This window comes from Macrobrachium rosenbergii, chromosome 25 (assembly GCF_040412425.1).
Source record: "Macrobrachium rosenbergii isolate ZJJX-2024 chromosome 25, ASM4041242v1, whole genome shotgun sequence".
Classification (NCBI taxonomy): Eukaryota; Metazoa; Arthropoda; class Malacostraca; order Decapoda; family Palaemonidae; genus Macrobrachium; species Macrobrachium rosenbergii.
This window is the reverse complement of record NC_089765.1, coordinates 45,212,142-45,230,260: the sequence shown is the minus strand read 5'-3', so window position 1 is coordinate 45,230,260 and position 18,119 is coordinate 45,212,142. Positions and strand designations below refer to the sequence as shown.

The window sequence follows — 18,119 nt, the reverse complement described above, 5'->3', positions numbered from 1 at the left end:
TTACTGTCTGCAAGATGATTTCTTTTGGAGCCATCTTGGCTATATAGTTTGTTGATTCTTCCATAAGGGTTTTCAGCAGTGCTTGCAACATTCAAAGACTCCAGATGTAGGCTAAATATGAGTGCTGGGTTTGTATAAACAAAATTTTTTTTTTAAAGATAATTCATATCTCTTTGCTTGCAGATAACCTTAACATCAAGATATTGAATGCTGGAGCTTGGGCAAGAGGGAGTGACAGAGTGGCTGTCAGTCTACCCATGGAATTAGAAGATTTCATTCCAGAAGTTGAAGATTTTTACCGGAAAAAACATTCTGGTCGAAAGCTGCAATGGCATCACCACATGTCAAATGGCACAGTAAGTCTGAAGGATTATGGAAATGGCTGGTGTTCAAATATTTGGTTATTTGCTGGTGTTACCTTATTAGTTTGAGTGTCCGTTAATAATGAACCATTAGACTATTTGGCGGAGCAATTTAATAATGAGTTATAGAATGGACTGACAATGAAAGGATGTGACTGACAGAAGCAGACTGATTTTGTTAAGAGTTTATTGTGAAATATTTTATATTATTAAACGGCCGTTGGAGTCAAAGTGACAAACTTTTAATTAATTTGTATTTTTCATAGCTAGCAAACCTGCAGTCTTAATGTAAGGGTAAATTCTTCTAGCGCCAGCTGGAAACCGGTAAAAACATCTAAAATTGTAATACAAGAAATTGGAGCAACAGGATTCAGTTAATGGGATGAGAGAGGAGGCATCAGCTGACCTTCTATCACCCATGATGCCGTAACGCATTCAGTTTCTTCCAGCCCAGGTAACCAGAAAGAGGGGTGGCAAGAGGTGGGCAGTCTAATTAAGACCCCATGTTTGTTAGCTATGAAAAATACAAATTAATTAAAAATTTGTCATTTGTTCATATGCGGAACAAACCTGGGTCTTAATGTAAGAATAGACTCATTTTTGGTGGGTGGAAAGAAAGTCATGAACCAAATGGAGGTTCAACACCCCTGGTCTCACTTCCTGGCTAAGAGAAGGGAAAGGAAGGAGATGTAAGTCTCTGAACTGTTAGATAAATAGTTTCTCAAACAGTCAGACTACTGGGCTAATACACAATGTGGAGAGACATTGTATAAGAGGAAGTTAAAGAACTGTATCTGTCAAGAAAACAAACCTACGTTAGTCTCCAATTTGTCTGTTATCGTTCCTCTCTCCCCTTGTTAAAGAGAGGAAGGACTAGCTTCTGAGAGGAATTATTCATGTATGAATAAAATATACCCAAAAAGAATGGCCACTTACTCACCTGTATCTAACCAGTTCCAGCACATGATGGATCAATCTTCTCACTGCCTGCTGGTAGAGAAGAAAGGGGAAAGAGAAAAGGAAGAAGACCGGTCATCTCATTCATTCTCACTTTCATACCATCGTCTCAGGTAAGATACGATCTGTCCCGCCAGGGGCGCTGGATGAGCTACACAACTTGTTGAGCAGCCACCACCGGACCCAAGGAAAAAGTGTCCAAGGACCTGTGGGCAACATCCAGCAGATAGAAGGATGTGAAGGGGGTTTGACAAAGCCAAGTACCAGCCTTCAAAATCTTATGAACAGACAAGTTCTTTTTGAACACCAAAGAGGGGCCCAAACCCCTAACATTGTGCTCTTGCATGCACTGCGTCAGCATTAGAGGTCAAAGAAGAGCTATAAGCATATCTGATGACCTCATGGAGCCAGAAGGAGATGGTAATCTTGGACACTTCTTTGTTGTTCCGTCCTGGGCTAACAAAAAATCTTCAACACCTGGATCTGAGGTGACGAGTCCTTTTTAGGTAGCTACGCAGTGCTCTGACAGGACATAATAGCAATTCAACTGGATCGTTATTAACAAAATCTCCCAGAGAGGGGGAGTGAAAAGGACTAGAATCTGTCATCATGAGCTGAGGGATTTTGAGTCTTAGCCATGAATTCTGGGACAAATTTTGAAGGCCACGGACCACCAACCTTTCGTGTTTATTACTAAAAGAGAGACTAAGAAGTTCACCCACTCTCTCTGATGAAGCCAAGGCCGGTAAGAAGACCATCTTGAGGGTCAAGTTCCTGTCCACTGTTTGTCGTAAAGGCTCATATGGAGCACAGGTGAGACTGCTTAGTACCAGAGTCAGGTTCCAACTAGGTGGTTTAAGCTCTCTAGAACACGACTGCTCAAAACTTTTAAGCAGCATTGAGATTCCCATGAGGAAGACAGGTTTACATCTTTCAAATGCAGCACTAAGCCCAAAGTAGCTCTGTAGCCTTTGATGGCAGGCACAGAAAGGCATTTCTCCTTAGGGAGAAAAATAAGAAAATCAGCTACCTGCTGAACAGAAGTTCTGACTGGAGAGAAACCCCGTTGACAACACAAAATCACAGTAGATGACCCATTTTCCTTGGTACATGGCTGAGGAAGATCTGAGATAACCAGATATCTCTGCCACTGCTCTGCGAGAAAAGTCTCTCACTTGCAGGAGATACTGGGTAGTCTCCAACTGTGAAGAGATAGGGATCCTACTGATTGGTGATATCTCTCGATGTGAGGTTGGCAGAGGAGGTTGTGCCATGGGGTAATTTCCCTCGGGGCTTCTGACAGCAGGGCTAGCAGATCGGGGACCCATTCTGCATGAGGCCAAAAAGGAGCCACTGAGGTCATCCTGAGATTCTCAGAAATCATTACCCCATTCAAGACTTGATGGATCAGGCAAAAGGGGAGAAAAGGCATAAACCTCCAGATTGTCCCAAGGATGTTGCAGGGGATCCTCCATCACAGTGAAGGAATCTGGAACCACCGAACAATAGACCTTTAGCTTCCTGTTGAACATTGTTGCAAACAGGTCTGTCATTGTCCTTCCCCACAGATGGAAGAGCCTGTCTACTTTCTCCTGATGTAGAAGCCACTCTGTCCCTAAAACCTGACCCTGACGACTTAGCTTGTCAGCCACTACATTCCTCTTGCCTGGGAAATACCTGGCTGAGAGATCTGTCGCCTACTGGTGCAAAAGTACCATCAGTGAGTGAAGTTAGGGTGACACTAGCTCCTGTTTGTGTACGTAAGGTACCACCATAGTATTGTCCAACATTAGGACTATGGAGTGACCTGTCACCCTTTCCTGAAACCCCTGAAGTGCCAGGAAGGCTGCTTTCAGTTCCAGAACGTTGATATGCAGCTGCTTGTCCTGAAGATTCCACACTCCCGAAGTTAGAAGGTCCTCCAGATGTGCTCCCTAACTCTTGTACGAGGCATCCGAAACAGGAGACTCTCTTGAGGGGGGAGAATGAAGAAGCGCTCCCATAGACAAGTTTCTGTCGTACAACTACCACAGTAAGTCCCTTCTCACTTCTGCCAACATGGGGACCTGAAACAGAGGAGAATCCCTTGACGGGGACCAGAACTCTTTCAATCTCCATTGGAGAGATCAAAGATGAAAATGGCCATGGAGAACAAGTTTTTCCTGGGAGGTCAAGATCCCCAGAATTACTTGCCATTGCCTTGCTGGTTGCTTCTGTTCAGAAAGGAAACCTGGCTACTTTCCTGACTTCTCAATCCTGACTTCTCAATCTGTTGGTTGGATGGGAATACTTTGAAGACCATGCCCAGGTAAAAAATCTTTTGACTGGGAGTAAGGTTTGACCTTTCCAAATTTATCATGATGCCTAAGCTGTGACAAAATTGGAGAAGACGATCCCTGTCTTGGATTAGCTTTTCCCGAGAACTTGCAAAGACCAACCAGTCATTGAGATACCCGAAGAGTCTAATTCCTTGAGAATGAGCCCATGTTGATACAGGGTGAACACTTGAGAGGTTGTTGTAAGGTCAAAGCATAGCACTTTGAACTGAAACACTAGCTCCTCAGATCGAAGTGTAGAAACATTTGAGAAGAGCAATGGATTGGAATTTGGAAGTAAGCATCCTTCAGATCTATCATGAGCATAAAATCATTGCTCCTGACAGCTGCCAGGACTGTATGAGGCATCTCCATCATAAATGGGGTCTTCCTGATGAACAGATGCAGGGTCAAGAGGTCTATCACTGGCCTCCAATTGCCTGTTGCCTTGGGAATGAGGAAAACCGACTGTAAAATCCTGGAGGTGGGTGGCTCACTACTTCCACTGCTCCTTTCTCCTTCATTTTCTTCATTTTTTTTTTCAGAAATTCACCATAAATCGAAATATTGTGCTAGAGACTTCCAGTTTCTTGCAAAATGAAGGTACATGATTGAATATTACTAGAATGTAAGAGTTTTAGCTTATAATTGCGTTTTTTGACCATTTCGGTCAAGTCAAATTTGACCGAAGCTTGAAATTTTGGCAGTTATCGTGATTTATATGAAAATATTTCAAAACTGATAAAAGCTACAACCATGAGTTATTTTCTGTTGTATTCTACATGAAATTGCGCACATTTCCATATATAAAACTTTATGTAACGACTAATATAAAACGGTGCAAACATTACAACAACTTGACGAAAGAATTTCTGGCACGGACATAAGGAAAAAGTTTTTTTTCAAAAATTCACCATAAATCGAAATATTGTGCTAGAGACTTCCAATTGGTTGCAAAATGAAGGTAAATGATTGAATATTACTAGAATGTAAGAGTTTTAGCTTACAATTGCGTTTTTTGACCATTTCGGTCGAGTCAAAGTTGACCGAAGGTTGAAATTTTGGCAGTTATCGTGATTTATATGAAAATATTTCAAAACCGATAAAAGCTACAACCATGAATTATTTTTTGTTGTATTCTACATGAAATTGCGCACATTTTCATATATAAAACTTTATGTAACGGCTAATATAGAACAGTGCAAAAATTACGACAAAATGACGAAAGAATTTCTGAAATTTTCGGCCGAAAGTTACCAAGACCGGGCGTAAGAAAAAGTTTTTTCAAAAATTCACCATAAATCGAAATATTGTGCTAGAGACTTCCAATTTGTTGCAAAATGAAGGTAAATGATTGAATATTACTAGAATGTAAGAGTTTTAGCTTACAATTGCGTTTTTCGACCATTTCGGTCGAGTCAAAGTTGACCAAAGGTTGAAATTTTTTGTAGTCAACGTACGGTACGTCCACTTGGCACCCAACAGACAATTTTAGTCGACGTATGATACATCCAGTAGGCATTTAAGGGTTAAAAGACCAGTGGAAAAGATGCATATTCGTTATGTTGACATTTGTATAATACGATATGTGAATATAGAGAATAGTATAATGTAGGCTTCCTTACTGTGTATGTAAACAATACAGTATACCATAGTGTAGGCTAAGCTAATTCTTGTTTGTTATTCAGTTTTTCTTTGTATTGAATTATCATAAGTCACTTTACATGAACCTCCAGAATTAGCTGATGTTAATAATTAGTATACCGTGTATGTAAAGAGTATATTTTATAGTGTAGGGTAGGCTACCATATATGTATACATGGTACCAAATACCCTAGTGTGTGTTTGAACTATCAAATAGGCAGTTCTAAGTGTTTTTAGAAGGGTTCTAAGTATTCGATGGTTTTAGCTATTTGCAGGGGGTGTGGTACGCATCCCCCGCGAATACGGGGTGCTTATTGTACTGCCCAAAGAAAAATCCACAAATTTGTGAAGTTTCCCCCACAGACAAAATGAACCTTGGAAATGTGAAACTCTTAAAACTGGGGGGGCACTGTACCAGTCCCTGGTAGTTAACTTTAATTGGTGTAATTCATATTGCAAAATGGATATAATTTTTTGTGTTCCTATATATGTTATATAATAGGCTTTATACGAGGGTAAGTCAAAAAGTTCCAGGAAAAATTCAATATACTCTTTATTTAAGGAAATTCAAACATCATTTTTCTACATATCTACCATCTAACTCTATACACTTTTCAAGGCGCTGTTTCCACCTCTGCAACCCTTTGTAGAAATTTGGGGCCTTTCTATTAAACCATGTTGAAACTGCATGTTTAGCAGCATCCAAAGATTCAAACCGGACTCCTCTTAAGTGTTCCTTGAGTTTTGGGAACAGGAAAAAATCTGAAGGAGCAAGATCAGGACTATAAGGAGGATGTGGAAGAGTTTCCCACCTAAATTTCCGTAGGACTTCTCTTGCAACCCTTGATGAATGTGCTGGAGCGTTATGATGGAACAAAATTCTGCGATGTGCAACTTTCTCGACGTTTTTAGCCAATGCAGTCTTCAGTTTTTGCAAAACACCTTTGTAGTAGTTCCCGGTGATTGTTTTTTGTCCTGCAAGGAAATCAATCAAAATCACTCCTTTGAAGTCCCAAAACACTGTTGCCATAACCTTCTGGGCAGATCTCGCCACTTTGAACTTCACTGGTGCAGCTGAACCTCTTGGTAACCATTGCTTTGATTGAATTTTACTTTCTGGGTCATATTGATGGATCCAAGTTTCATCTCCAGTAACAATCCGGTCAAAAAACTCTGATTCATTTGATTCAATCTTCGTTAAAACTGCAAGAGAAAGTTCAGCTCTTTGATGCAGTTGGTCTTCGCGCAACGCTTTTGGGACCCAACATGCTGAAAGTTTACTCAAATCAAGATTTTCATTTAAAATTGAAAATGCGGAACCATGGGAGATCCCAGTTTCATTAGCTATCATATCGATAGTAATCCGACGATCTTCATCCACTAGAGTCTGCACCAAAGCCACAATTCTTTAATTTTTTGCAGTCGATGGTCTTCCCTCTCATGGGTTGTCTTTGAGGTCCTCCCAACCATCCTTAAATCGCTTTATCCAATCATAAACAACTGATTTAGATGGAGAAGAATCTCCATAAACTTGTTGCAAAGCTTCAATAATTTTTCCTGGTTTCCAATCAAGCTTGGTCAGGAACTTGATGTTAGCTCGCATCTCAAAATTTTTATTTTCCATGGGTTCAAGAAGTTACTTTTCTGAAGCAGATGTTAACACCACGGTAGCAAGAGGATGACTGAGGTAACAAGTCTATATGGATCACTACATCACAGATAATTGTTTACCAAGTATTTGTGTTGTTTCATTCCTGTGTAAATACATCATTCAACAATTTTTCCTGGAACTTTTTGACTTACCCTCGTATATTACTTGCATAGTTGAAGTTAAATGGTGTATGATGTATACAAGTGGAATTAAGTGAGCAAAGACTGAGAAAAATAAAGGAAAACTAAGCTAGAGCAGGAGAATAGAGCAATACAATTATGAAAGAAAAATATATTACAAAAGTTACAATTTGTTTTAAATATTGTATGGGTAAAGTTGACTAGGGCAGATGTAAAGAAGGTATCAGTTTTTGTTGTGACCTATGAAATGTGGTAAGATGGGTATTTTACTATTAGTTTAGCATTTTGTTATGAATACTGATTTAAAAAATAGTAAGATTAGTTTTGGAATAACTTACGAAGTTGTAAAGGCTCGGGTATTTGAGGAAACATTAGTGTTTTATAGCTTTTCTGTGCCATTAGATATTTTGAAAACATCAATTGTGTGTACTGTGTTGGGAAAATTTGATTTAATTCATCCGATATAGCAATAATTTTCCATTGAACAGTAAACAAAACTGTGATGAAGCATGCTTTTGATTTGGGCCTAACAGTTAGTACATGATTTTTTCTATTTTCAGATAACATTCTCCAACAATATGGGTAGATTTGACTTAGATGTAACGACGTTCCAGATGGCAGTTATGTTTGCCTGGAATCAACGAACAAATGACAAAATTAGCTTTGATAATCTACGCTTAGCAACAGAACTTCCAGATCCTGAGTTGAGACGGACTTTATGGGTGAGTCTGTTTATAGGAATTTTTTTGTATTTTGAAATCGAATGACGTAATTGTCATGCGGTAGGTACAGTATACTGCATGTATAATTTCACGTTTAATTTGTGCCATCCAAAGAATTCAGGTGGTGCATGTTTTAGTTTATTGTAAAGACATATGGATACAGTTTCAGAACATGCATAGATTCTTAGTGTGATCATGTTGTAAAATATTTAGTTAATAAATATTCATTTTTTAAGGCTTATTTTGTTCTGAAATTTGAGAATGATTTGATTTTAAGCATTCTTAATGCATTTTATATTTGTTTTAGATTTCTTACATTTATTCTTGTGTAAAAGACTTACTTTACATAATTTCTTTGTAAACTCAGTTTTTGAAAGTATGGCTGTACTGTACATCAGGTATTGTACTTGGATATTACCCTTACAGTAGCTCCACTAGCAGTTTGCTTCCATAGGGTTACCACATTTCACTGATTACTGTAACTAATCTTCTGAGTGAGCTGTAAGGGTTTGGGAATCAGATCTTTTGAATTTAATAAACTAATTTATATGTAATAATGCTCACCTTTACTTCCTTAATAATGGAGTAATGTTATAGGCACTCAAACCTCACAGAAGTAGTCATTTTAGATTTTGTACGTAAACATGAATTAATAGGAAAAGCTTTGCCTTAACATGCTTTAATAGTGGCACATGAATCAGTTGTAGTTAAAGTTTGTTTACATCTCAAAAATAGTTGACTGATAAATATTGATAACTGATGCTGAAAGCAATCTTTTTTCAAAATTGTTAACTCAGGATACTTAGATATCCATGAAATTCATGGGTATGGAAAAGTAGTGCAAGGGTAATTGCTCTTAATCCTTTTCTGTTGCAGTCCTTAGTAGCATTTCCAAAGATGAAGCGACAAGTTTTATGTATGTCTGGAGAAGTTACGTCGCCGAAGGATTTCACAGAAAACACAGTTTTCTGGGTCAACCAGGAATTTGCACCTATGTAAGCAATTTGATCATTTTTCCTGTGTTTTTCTAAAGATATGGCCTGTATTTATGTATGACTGGGAATTGATGTATGTAGAAGTGATTGTTTATATTCATTGCCAGGAATTGCTAATTGTGGAATAATTATTTAGTCAGTCTCTATTACAGAAAGATAAATTTTTCTACATTTCACAAGATAAAGCTTTGCCAGGCTCAAGGGTAAAGTTATTACTTATTGGTCGGTTTTGAGTGTTTACAGATGTAATGAATTATGAAGAAAGCCATTTTATTCCCTGTAACGTCAATTTGCTTTTGAAAAAATGTTTGTTGTAAGTTACCATAAATATACATAGAGCTTCCATATCTCCATGAATTTATAAAAAAATGAGTATCTGTGTAAAATGACCAAAAGACCTTCATATTCCTTTTACTCCCTTTATATTTTTATCTTGAGTTGGCAGTATTGTGCATGATTATACAAATTTTGCAGATCTATGGTACGGCTGCTTTGAGGGTACTCCAAAGGTTCAAATTATCACATGTAGATGAACATCCTTAGCCATAGAAAGCTAGCCAAATATTTCCTAAAACCCATCGTTCTGTTGCCAGTTGCAATTTGTGTTAACTGCATATTTGTTTAAACAAGGTTATAATGGTTATGACAAATAACAAAAAAACTATAATTTCAGAAAGAATGGAAAACCTCAAAAACGGGGTAAAGTAAACCTGATTGGTAGACTACAGCTAAGTACAGAAAAAAGTAAAGAAGAAGATAATGAAGGCATCGTACAGTTAAGAATTCTTCGCACTCAGGTCAGTCTTTGGCTAACTTTAAAACTTGTTATTTATTATTATATCACTAATTATTGGAATCTTTCAATACAGTTTGGCTTTTATTGGGTACTCTCAAACTATGAAAGGGATGTGTACAGTACATGATTAGACTTTGAGTGAAGTTCTTGGGTAAGTCTCTGCTAATTATATTAATAAAAATTTATTTTATATAAAGACCCCTAGCACCTTGCTGTTTGGTTATGGGCATTGGTCCCAATTAGCTGTGCATTCTTACCTTTCACCTGTTCCTTGTCCTGTCCAGTTTGATCTTTAAACATTGGCACATGAGTGGTCTTGAATTTGTTTGTGTTCACCCTTGAACATGAAGAATGGTGACCATGGAAAGCATGCCTCCTACTCACCAGTGGAATTAGTAGGTACAGGAAATTACTGGACGAAATTTTATTAACTTGCCTCACTGACAAAAAAATTTTAACACTAATGTTGATGCCTCATAGGGGTATGGCCATGTGCACCTCACATCATGTATTGTTAGCATTATGTTATAGGTTGACATCGCTGCATATTCCATAGTTTTAGCAAACTATTTTGAGTGGCATGTCAGATGATTAAATTTAAGGGATCATATGCCCATATATTTACTTACAGACCCTATTAAACAGTTGTATTCATCATTTAAAATACAAATAAAGCAGACCAAGAAATTACCCTTGATTTACTAGACAAATTCCACCAAATGATCTAGTGAGAAACCACTATGAAACAAATGAATAGATTACAAATTTCTGTACTAGCTATACACAAGTGCATCATAAAATCCTAACATAATAACAAAATGCACCATTGTTGTTGTCCTGAAGATTTAATGGAACTCATTCACCAAAAGGTGAATTAGTCATGAATGGATAGTTTCAAAAAAACAGCCTCTTGAAGTCCTTTTAAATATTAACCCTCTAACACCAAGCCTCTATTTACAAAAGTGTCTGTCGTATGCCGGCGGCGTATGGGAGTTAGTGCCGAAGCGGAAAAAATTTTTTTTTCAAAACATCATAGCACGCTTAGTTTTTAAGATTAAGAGTTCATTTTTGGCTCCTTTTTTTGGTCATTGCCTGAAGTTTAGTATGCAACTATCAGAAATGAAAAAAATATCATCATCATATATAAATATTGAAATATATGACCGCAAAAAAAAAAATTTCATTTATAATTGTATACAAATCGCGCTGTGAGCAAAACGGTTAAAGCTAACGAGTTATTTTTTTTTTTTTTTGTATTGTACACTAAATTGCAATGATCTTGGTATATAACAAATTGTAAAATGATCAAAGCAACATAGAGAAAATATCACAAAATGCAGAGAAAATATCACAAAATGATGCATGAATTGTAACGCTGGACGTAAAAAAAGTTGTTTTTAAATATCTAACTTCCTGGTAGTTACATATATATAGCTTTATCCCGCCGACGATTAGATTGCCGCACGGCAGAAATTCAAAATTCGCGGCAATCGCCGATAGATGGTCAGGTGACCATACCTGAGCGCCCTCTACCAGGTACTTAGAACCGTTCCCAATTGTCCTCAGAAATTCCCTGCCGTCGTTCTATCAACACGTTGGAAATTCGCTCTACTTTGGTTTGCTTTACTACAATTGGTGAAGTACCCATTACTTGTTTGGTTTTCGTTGATGGCTTTCGCTGATTTTGGATTTTCCCTGGATTTTTCTTTTCCCATTGTTAGCCTATTTGGTCGGTTTCTGACTGTAACAATTGTTCTTTGTACTTGCTTTTCAAGATGGCTGACCCTGTTGTTAGAATGTGTGTTAGGGGATGCAAGAACCGGCTTCCCAAGGCTGCTCTTGATCCCCACACAGTTTGTAAGAAATGCAGAGATCATGTGTGTGCATTTGATGATAGATGCAAGGAGTGTGAAAGTTTGTCCGAGAAAGAGTGGAGAGAGTATGATCGCTATGTGAGGCGATTGGAAAAGGACAGAATTAGGAGAGCTAGATCTTCCAGTGTCCTTTCAGCTAGGTCTTCTGATAGTCAAGTCCTTTCTAACTTGTCTGATACTAATATTCCTGATCCTAACCCTAAGGTTATAGTACCCGATCCTCCCTGCGGAGTTGGGAGTAAGTAATCCGTCTTTAAAGGATATAATGGCTGCTATTTTGGCCATAGGAGTTTCTGTGCAATCCCCTTTCTTCGGATAGGAAGTGATGTGGGGGCAGTGCATAGTTTGCAACAGAAGTTTGGTGACAGTGTTAGTGCAGTGGAGGGTGCGTCCGTTCGTGTCTGTCACGCTCCTAGCCCTAGACCTCTTCCATGCTCCCCAACCCCTGGGAGAAGGAACGCCGACAGGCTAAGGGAGGTGAGAGACGTTGAACAACGAGCGGACGTCCTCTCGAGCGATCCTGTTGACGCATCCCAGGACGCTCCCCCTCGCCGCAGGAAAGGCGAGATGAGGACGTGTTCGTCTTCCTCGGATGACGCAAGACCCAGACGTGGTTGGCGTCAATCACTAGAATCTAGACCTATCAAGAGACGCAGGTCCCCTTCCCGCTCCAACAACCCTCTTGCAGCAAATGGAGCTCTCCAGAGAGATTCCTGTCGGAAGAAGACGGGCGTTTCTGCTCCTAAACAGAGGCGTAAGACGATATCTCGCCGGAGGAAGAAGACGATACATTACTTCAGTTCATGCTTCTCCCCGCCCCAGAATGGGACGGTCGCAAGCTGCATCACCACCTCTTCATCAAAAGATCCCAGCTAGAGTCTCCGGTTGTGGAAGCTCGTGCAGTGCCATCTCCAGTTGTTTCCCAGCAGCAAGTGGCACCTCAAGTAAAGTTCTTGTCGGAAGTCCAGCAGTCCCTTGCGTCTCTTTTGACTCTTACAAGTCGCAAGGACTAAGAGAAGAAACACACAAGAAGGAATCTAAGGACGTCAACAGACCCAAGAAGAGGGTAAGGCAAGAATCAACAACAAGATGCTAACAGCCAGCAAGACGCAAACTCGCGGCAAGTTGCAGCGCTCATAGACACTTCCCCGCAACAAGCCGCACGAGTGACGGGAGGGGACAAGGATTGTGAAGCTCCCTCGCAGCAAGTTGGACGCATGAGTGACGCACGCAAGCAGCACGATACACACGTTTCCCCACTCGCTCGACATCGAAATAGCGGATCCTTTGGAAGAGATCTCGAAGAGGAAACTCAAGAAACTCTTCATGCCGCTGATCTGAAAAGACTTCTTACTCTTTTGGCGGACTTATTACCTAACGATTTTCAACAGGCCGCACCGGAGTCCTCCTCGCAATATTTGATGGGTAGACCCCAGAAGTCTTCCTCATTCAAGAAGACAGTGTTGGCCAAATCAGTGAAGAGAGCCTTTTCGACACTGAATGATTGGATTTTGAAGAAGAAGGAACAAGGAAAGACAACTTTTCCTTTCCCCTGACAAGATTGGCTTCTAGATCCAGCGTGTGGTACGAGACTGGGGAAGCTCTCGGTTTGGGAGTTCCTGCCTCCTCCCAAGGGGACTTCTCCAGACTCGTTGACTCTTCACGGAGAACAGCCATGACAAAAGCCAAGGTTCTGTGGTCCACTTCGAGTTGGATCATTTGCTGAAAGGCGTCTTCAGAACTATTGAAGTCTTCAGCTTGATGGACTGGACTCTTGCAGCTCTTGCAGAGGTTTCAGATCAGAAGAATGACACGCAAATGCACCTTATTGCCTGTCTCGATAAAGCTGTGAGGGACAGGTCGGTCGAACTTTCTGCCCTTTTCACAGCAGGTGTTATCAAGAACCGAGCTATGCTGTGTTCGTTCGTGTCTTCTGGAGTGACTATAGCTCAGAAATCTGAACTGTTGTATGCTCCCTTATCTAAACAGCTCTTCCCTTCAGAGCTGGTTAAGGATTTATCAGCAGCCCTTGCTCAACAATCAACGCAAGATCTGATCACAAGGACTGCTAGGAAAGTTCTTCCGCAAACTTTTTAGCCAGGAAGGACAAGGAAGCTCCTCCTACGCGCCAGCCCTTTCGTGGGAGAGCCCTTTCGAGAGGAAGTCAGAGAATGGCTGCTGGAGGACAACTTCGTAAGAACCCCAAGCAGCAACCCAAATCCAAGAAATGATCACAACAACCTCCAGACACAAGTGGGAGCCAGGTTATCCCACTTTTGGCAAGAGTGGAGCCAAAGGGGAGCGGACGTATGGACAGTCGAAGTTTTGAAGGAAGGATACAAGATTCCCTTCCTAAGGAAGCCCCTCTTTCACAAGAACCGTTAGAGTTGACAGCTACTTACTCGGGAGCAAAGCAGCAGCTCTTCAAGAACAGGTGACCCAGATGCTATCAAAAGCAGCAATAGAAGAGGTAAAGGACTCTCGTCAGAGGGTTTTTACAACAGACTTTTTCTGGTACCCAAGAACTCGGGGGTTGGAGACCAGTTCTGGACGTAAGTCCACTGAACAAGCACGTAAGCAAAGTCAAGTTTGCCATGGAGACATCTCGCCCAGTCCTAGCAGGCACCAGACAGGAAGACTGGATGGTTTCGATAGACCTACAGGACGCGTATTTTCACGCACCAATTCACCCGAACTACAGAAAATATCTGAGGTTTGTGCATCTCGGGACAACCTATCAGTTCAGAGCACTTTGTTTTGGACTAAGCACGGCTCTTACGTTTTTCTCTCGAGTGGCATCGAACGTAGCTCACTGGTTACATCTAAAAGGGATATGGATTTCGATGTACCTGGACGATTGGCTAATCAGAGCCAGATCGCAAGCAAAGTGTCTGGAGGATCTACAAGTTACAATGAATTTGACGCAACAGTTAGGTCTGGTAGTAAATCTAGCCAAATCACAGCTAACGCCTTCACAGGACATCATCTACCTGGGGATGAGGATTCAGTCAGTGGTTTTTCGGCTTTTCCAGCCCCGAAACGCATTCTAGATTGCTTAGAAAAGGTGAAGCTCTTTCTAGGGAGATGGACCTGTTCGGCGAGAGGGAGTGGATGAGTCTGCTGGGGACCCTCTCCTCGATCGAACAATTCGCCTCCCTGGGAAGACTACATCTACGTCCACTTCAGTTCCATCTGTCAAGCTATTGGAAAAGAGGCCAAGATCTGGAGATGTGGATTCCGATCCCTCTGGGAATCAAAAATCATTTGAGCTGGTGGAACGACCCCAAAAAACTTCAATTAGGCCTCGAACTTCAACAAAAGAACCCCGACCTAGTGTTGTATTCAGACGCATCGGACATGGGATGGGGTGCAACGCTGGGGAAGGGCGAGATCTCAGGTCTATGGGAAAATCATCAGAAGAAATGGCATATAAATGTCAAGGAACTGGTGGCCATTCATCTTGCACTAGTCCACTTTCAGGAGAAGGTCCAGAACAAGATTGTACAGGTCAACGCAGACAACACCACAGCGTTGGCCTACATCAGGAAACAGGGTGGCACTCGTTCGGATTCCCTTTACGAGGCAGCAAAAGATCTCCTGCTGTGGGCAGAAACGAACAACTTAACTCTGATCACCCGCTTCATAGAGGGAGAGAAGAACGTCAGAGCGGATCTTCTCAGCAGAGGAAGACAGGTTCTCACGACAGAATGGACCTTACATCACGATGTGTGCAACAGGCTTTGGAATCTGTGGGGAGAACCGTCAATAGACCTCTTTGCAACACAGAGAACGAAGAGGTTACCAGTCTACTGCTCTCCAGTCCCAGACCAGGAAGCAGTGGCAGTGGACGCCTTCCTCATGAATTGGGAGGGACTAGACATGTACGCTTTTCCTCCATTCAAGATCCTAGACAGAGTCATGAAGAAGTTCAGAGAGTCGAACGACGCCCGCATGACCCTGATAGCTCCATTTTGGCCCATGAGACCATGGATCACGGAGGTGATGGAGTGGCTAGTAGACACCCCAGATCGTTACCTTGTCGGAACGATCTACTCAGACAGCCACATATAGAGAGATACCATCAAAATCTCCTCGCTCTCAACCTAACTGCCTTCGACTATCGAAAAACTGGCAAGAGCGAAGGGCTTTTCAAGGAAGCTGCAAGAGCCATCGCGAGAGCGAGGAGAACGTCCACACTCAAGGTGTACCAATCAAAGTGGGACGTATTCAGGGAATGGTGCAGGAAAAATAACATTTCCTCTTCCATTACCTCTCTAACTCAACTGGCAGATTTTCTTCTGCATTTGAAAACCCAAGGAAACCTAGCAGTATCTACCATCAAGGGATACCGCAGCATGCTTGCTTCCGTCTTCCGTCACAGAAATATTGACGTGTCGGGAGACAAGGACCTCACGGATCTCATAAGGTCTTTGAGACAGTTAAGAGGAAGGACAACCCGACCCCCTCTTGGAATTTGGACGTAGTCCTAAAATTTTTAACCTCGAATAGGTTTGAACCTCTCGACAAGGCTTCATGGAAGGATCTCACTAAGAAGACCCTTTTCCTGGTCGCTTTGGCTACAGCCAAGAGGGTAGGAGAACTACAAGCCTTTAGCAAGAAAGTAGGCTTCAATGGGGAAAATGCAGTCTGCTCACTTCAACTTGGTTTTCTCGCTAAAAACGAACCCTTCTCAACCATGGCCCAGATCTTTTCCATACCAGGGCTGTCTCATTTAGTAGGACAGGAAAAAGAGAGAGGCCTTTGTCCAGTTAGGGCCCTAAAATTTTATCTACAGAGGACCAGAAACATGAGAGGTCAGACAGATCACCTCTGGTGCTCAGTGAAGAAACCTTCGTTACCCTTATCAAAGAATGCACTGGCGTTCTTTATCAAGGACTTAATAAGGGAAGCTCACCAAGAATGTGACGAGAAAAGCTTCCCAATCCTCAAAGTCAAAGCGCACTGAAGTAAGAGCTGTGGCGACTTCGATGGCTTATAGACACAACAGGTCTATGAAATCGATTTTGAAGCGACTTTTTGGCTGAAGCAAATCTATCTTCGCAGATTGTTACCTGAAAGAAGTACAGACCCAATATGAGGATTGCTGTTCCCTGGGTCCGTCACGTTGCCTCCAGCGCCAGAGTTGGAGAGGGTACTACTGCCTCTACCCTATAATTTTTTTTTTTTTTTTTTTTTTTTGTATTATACCCTTGCCTTTTTCTTGATTTGAACTCACAGGTTGTCTGTGAAGGTTGTTGCAATCTTCCACAGTCTGGGGTTGCAAGTCTAAGTTAGGTTTTATGGAGTGTGTTATTTAGTGATTTTAGTGGGTCAGGTGGTCAGCTCTTTGTCCATGGCTATGCCAGGATAGCAAGGGTGGTGGTCTAGTCATGTTAAGGTCGAGGACCGTGTGACAGCCCCATAGAGACTTTCTACAGCCCCCTGGATGGGTCGCTGGGTCTCTCAAGGAATGCAGGCGAATGAGGCAGGATAATTATGAAGCCAGCTTCCTTATCAGGTAAGAACCAGAGTATGTTTACAGCTAATATTTAGTGTTTAGTAATTATACGAATTCCCAACGGTGTTTTGGTTCTCTAACCCACCACCAATGGTGTCAATCAGCTATATATATGTAACTACCAGGAAGTTAGATATTTAAAAATGGTATTTTCATTATAAAATAAGTTTTTAAATATACTTACCTGGTAGTTACATATATAAAAGGTCCCTCCCTCCTCCCCTCTGAGAACAGGGGCATGGAATTTCTGAGGACAATTGGGAATGGTTCTAAGTACCTGGTAGAGGGCGCTCAGGTATGGCCACCTGACCATCTATCGGCGATTGCCGCTTGAATTTTGAATTTCTGCCGTGGCGCACATTTAATCAGCGGGATAAAGCTATATATATGTAACTACCAGGTAAGTATATTTAAAAACTTATTTTATAATGAAAATACCATTTTCAAAAATTCACCATAAATCGAAATATTGTGCTAGAGACTTCCCGTTTGTTGTAAAATGAAGGTAATTGATTGAATATTACTAGACTGTAAGTGTTTTAGCTTACAATTGCAGTTTTCGACTATATCGGTCGAGTTAAAGTTGACCGAAGGTCGAATTTTTTCTATTTATCGTGATTTATATGAAAATATTTCAAAACTGATAAAAGCTACAACCATGAGTTATTTTTAGTTGTATTCTACATGAAATTGCGCACATTTCCATATATAAAACTTTATGTAATGACTAAAATAAAATGGTGCAAACATTACAACAAAGTGACGAAAGAATTTCTGAGATGTGCGGACGCAAGGAAAATTTTTTTTCAAAAATTCACCGTAAATCGAAATATTGTGCTAGAGACTTCCAGTTTGTTGCAAAATGAAGGTACATGATTGAATATTACTAGAATGTAAGAGTTTTAGCTTACAATTGTGTTTTTCGATCATTTCCGTCGAGTTAAAGTTGACCGAAGGTTGAAATTTTGGCACTTATCATGATTTATATGAAAATACTTCAAAACTGATAAAAGATACAACCATGAGTTATTTTCTGTTGTATTCTACATGAAATTGCGCACATTTCCATGTATAAAACTTTATGTAACGACTAATATAAAACGGTGCAAACATTACGACAAAGTGATGAAAGAATTTCAGAGATG

General features: G+C 40.7%; 1 protein-coding gene across 1 annotated transcript in view; it reads left to right on the top strand.

Annotated features, from left to right (window-relative positions):
* Cul5 (cullin 5) overlaps positions 1-18,119 on the top strand; it is a 201,188-nt gene that overhangs the window by 177,121 nt on the left and 5,948 nt on the right. The window contains 4 exon segments of the mRNA XM_067127553.1: positions 184-356; positions 7,630-7,791; positions 8,668-8,786; positions 9,460-9,583. Of these exon segments, the coding sequence (XP_066983654.1) occupies positions 184-356; positions 7,630-7,791; positions 8,668-8,786; positions 9,460-9,583 (578 nt within the window).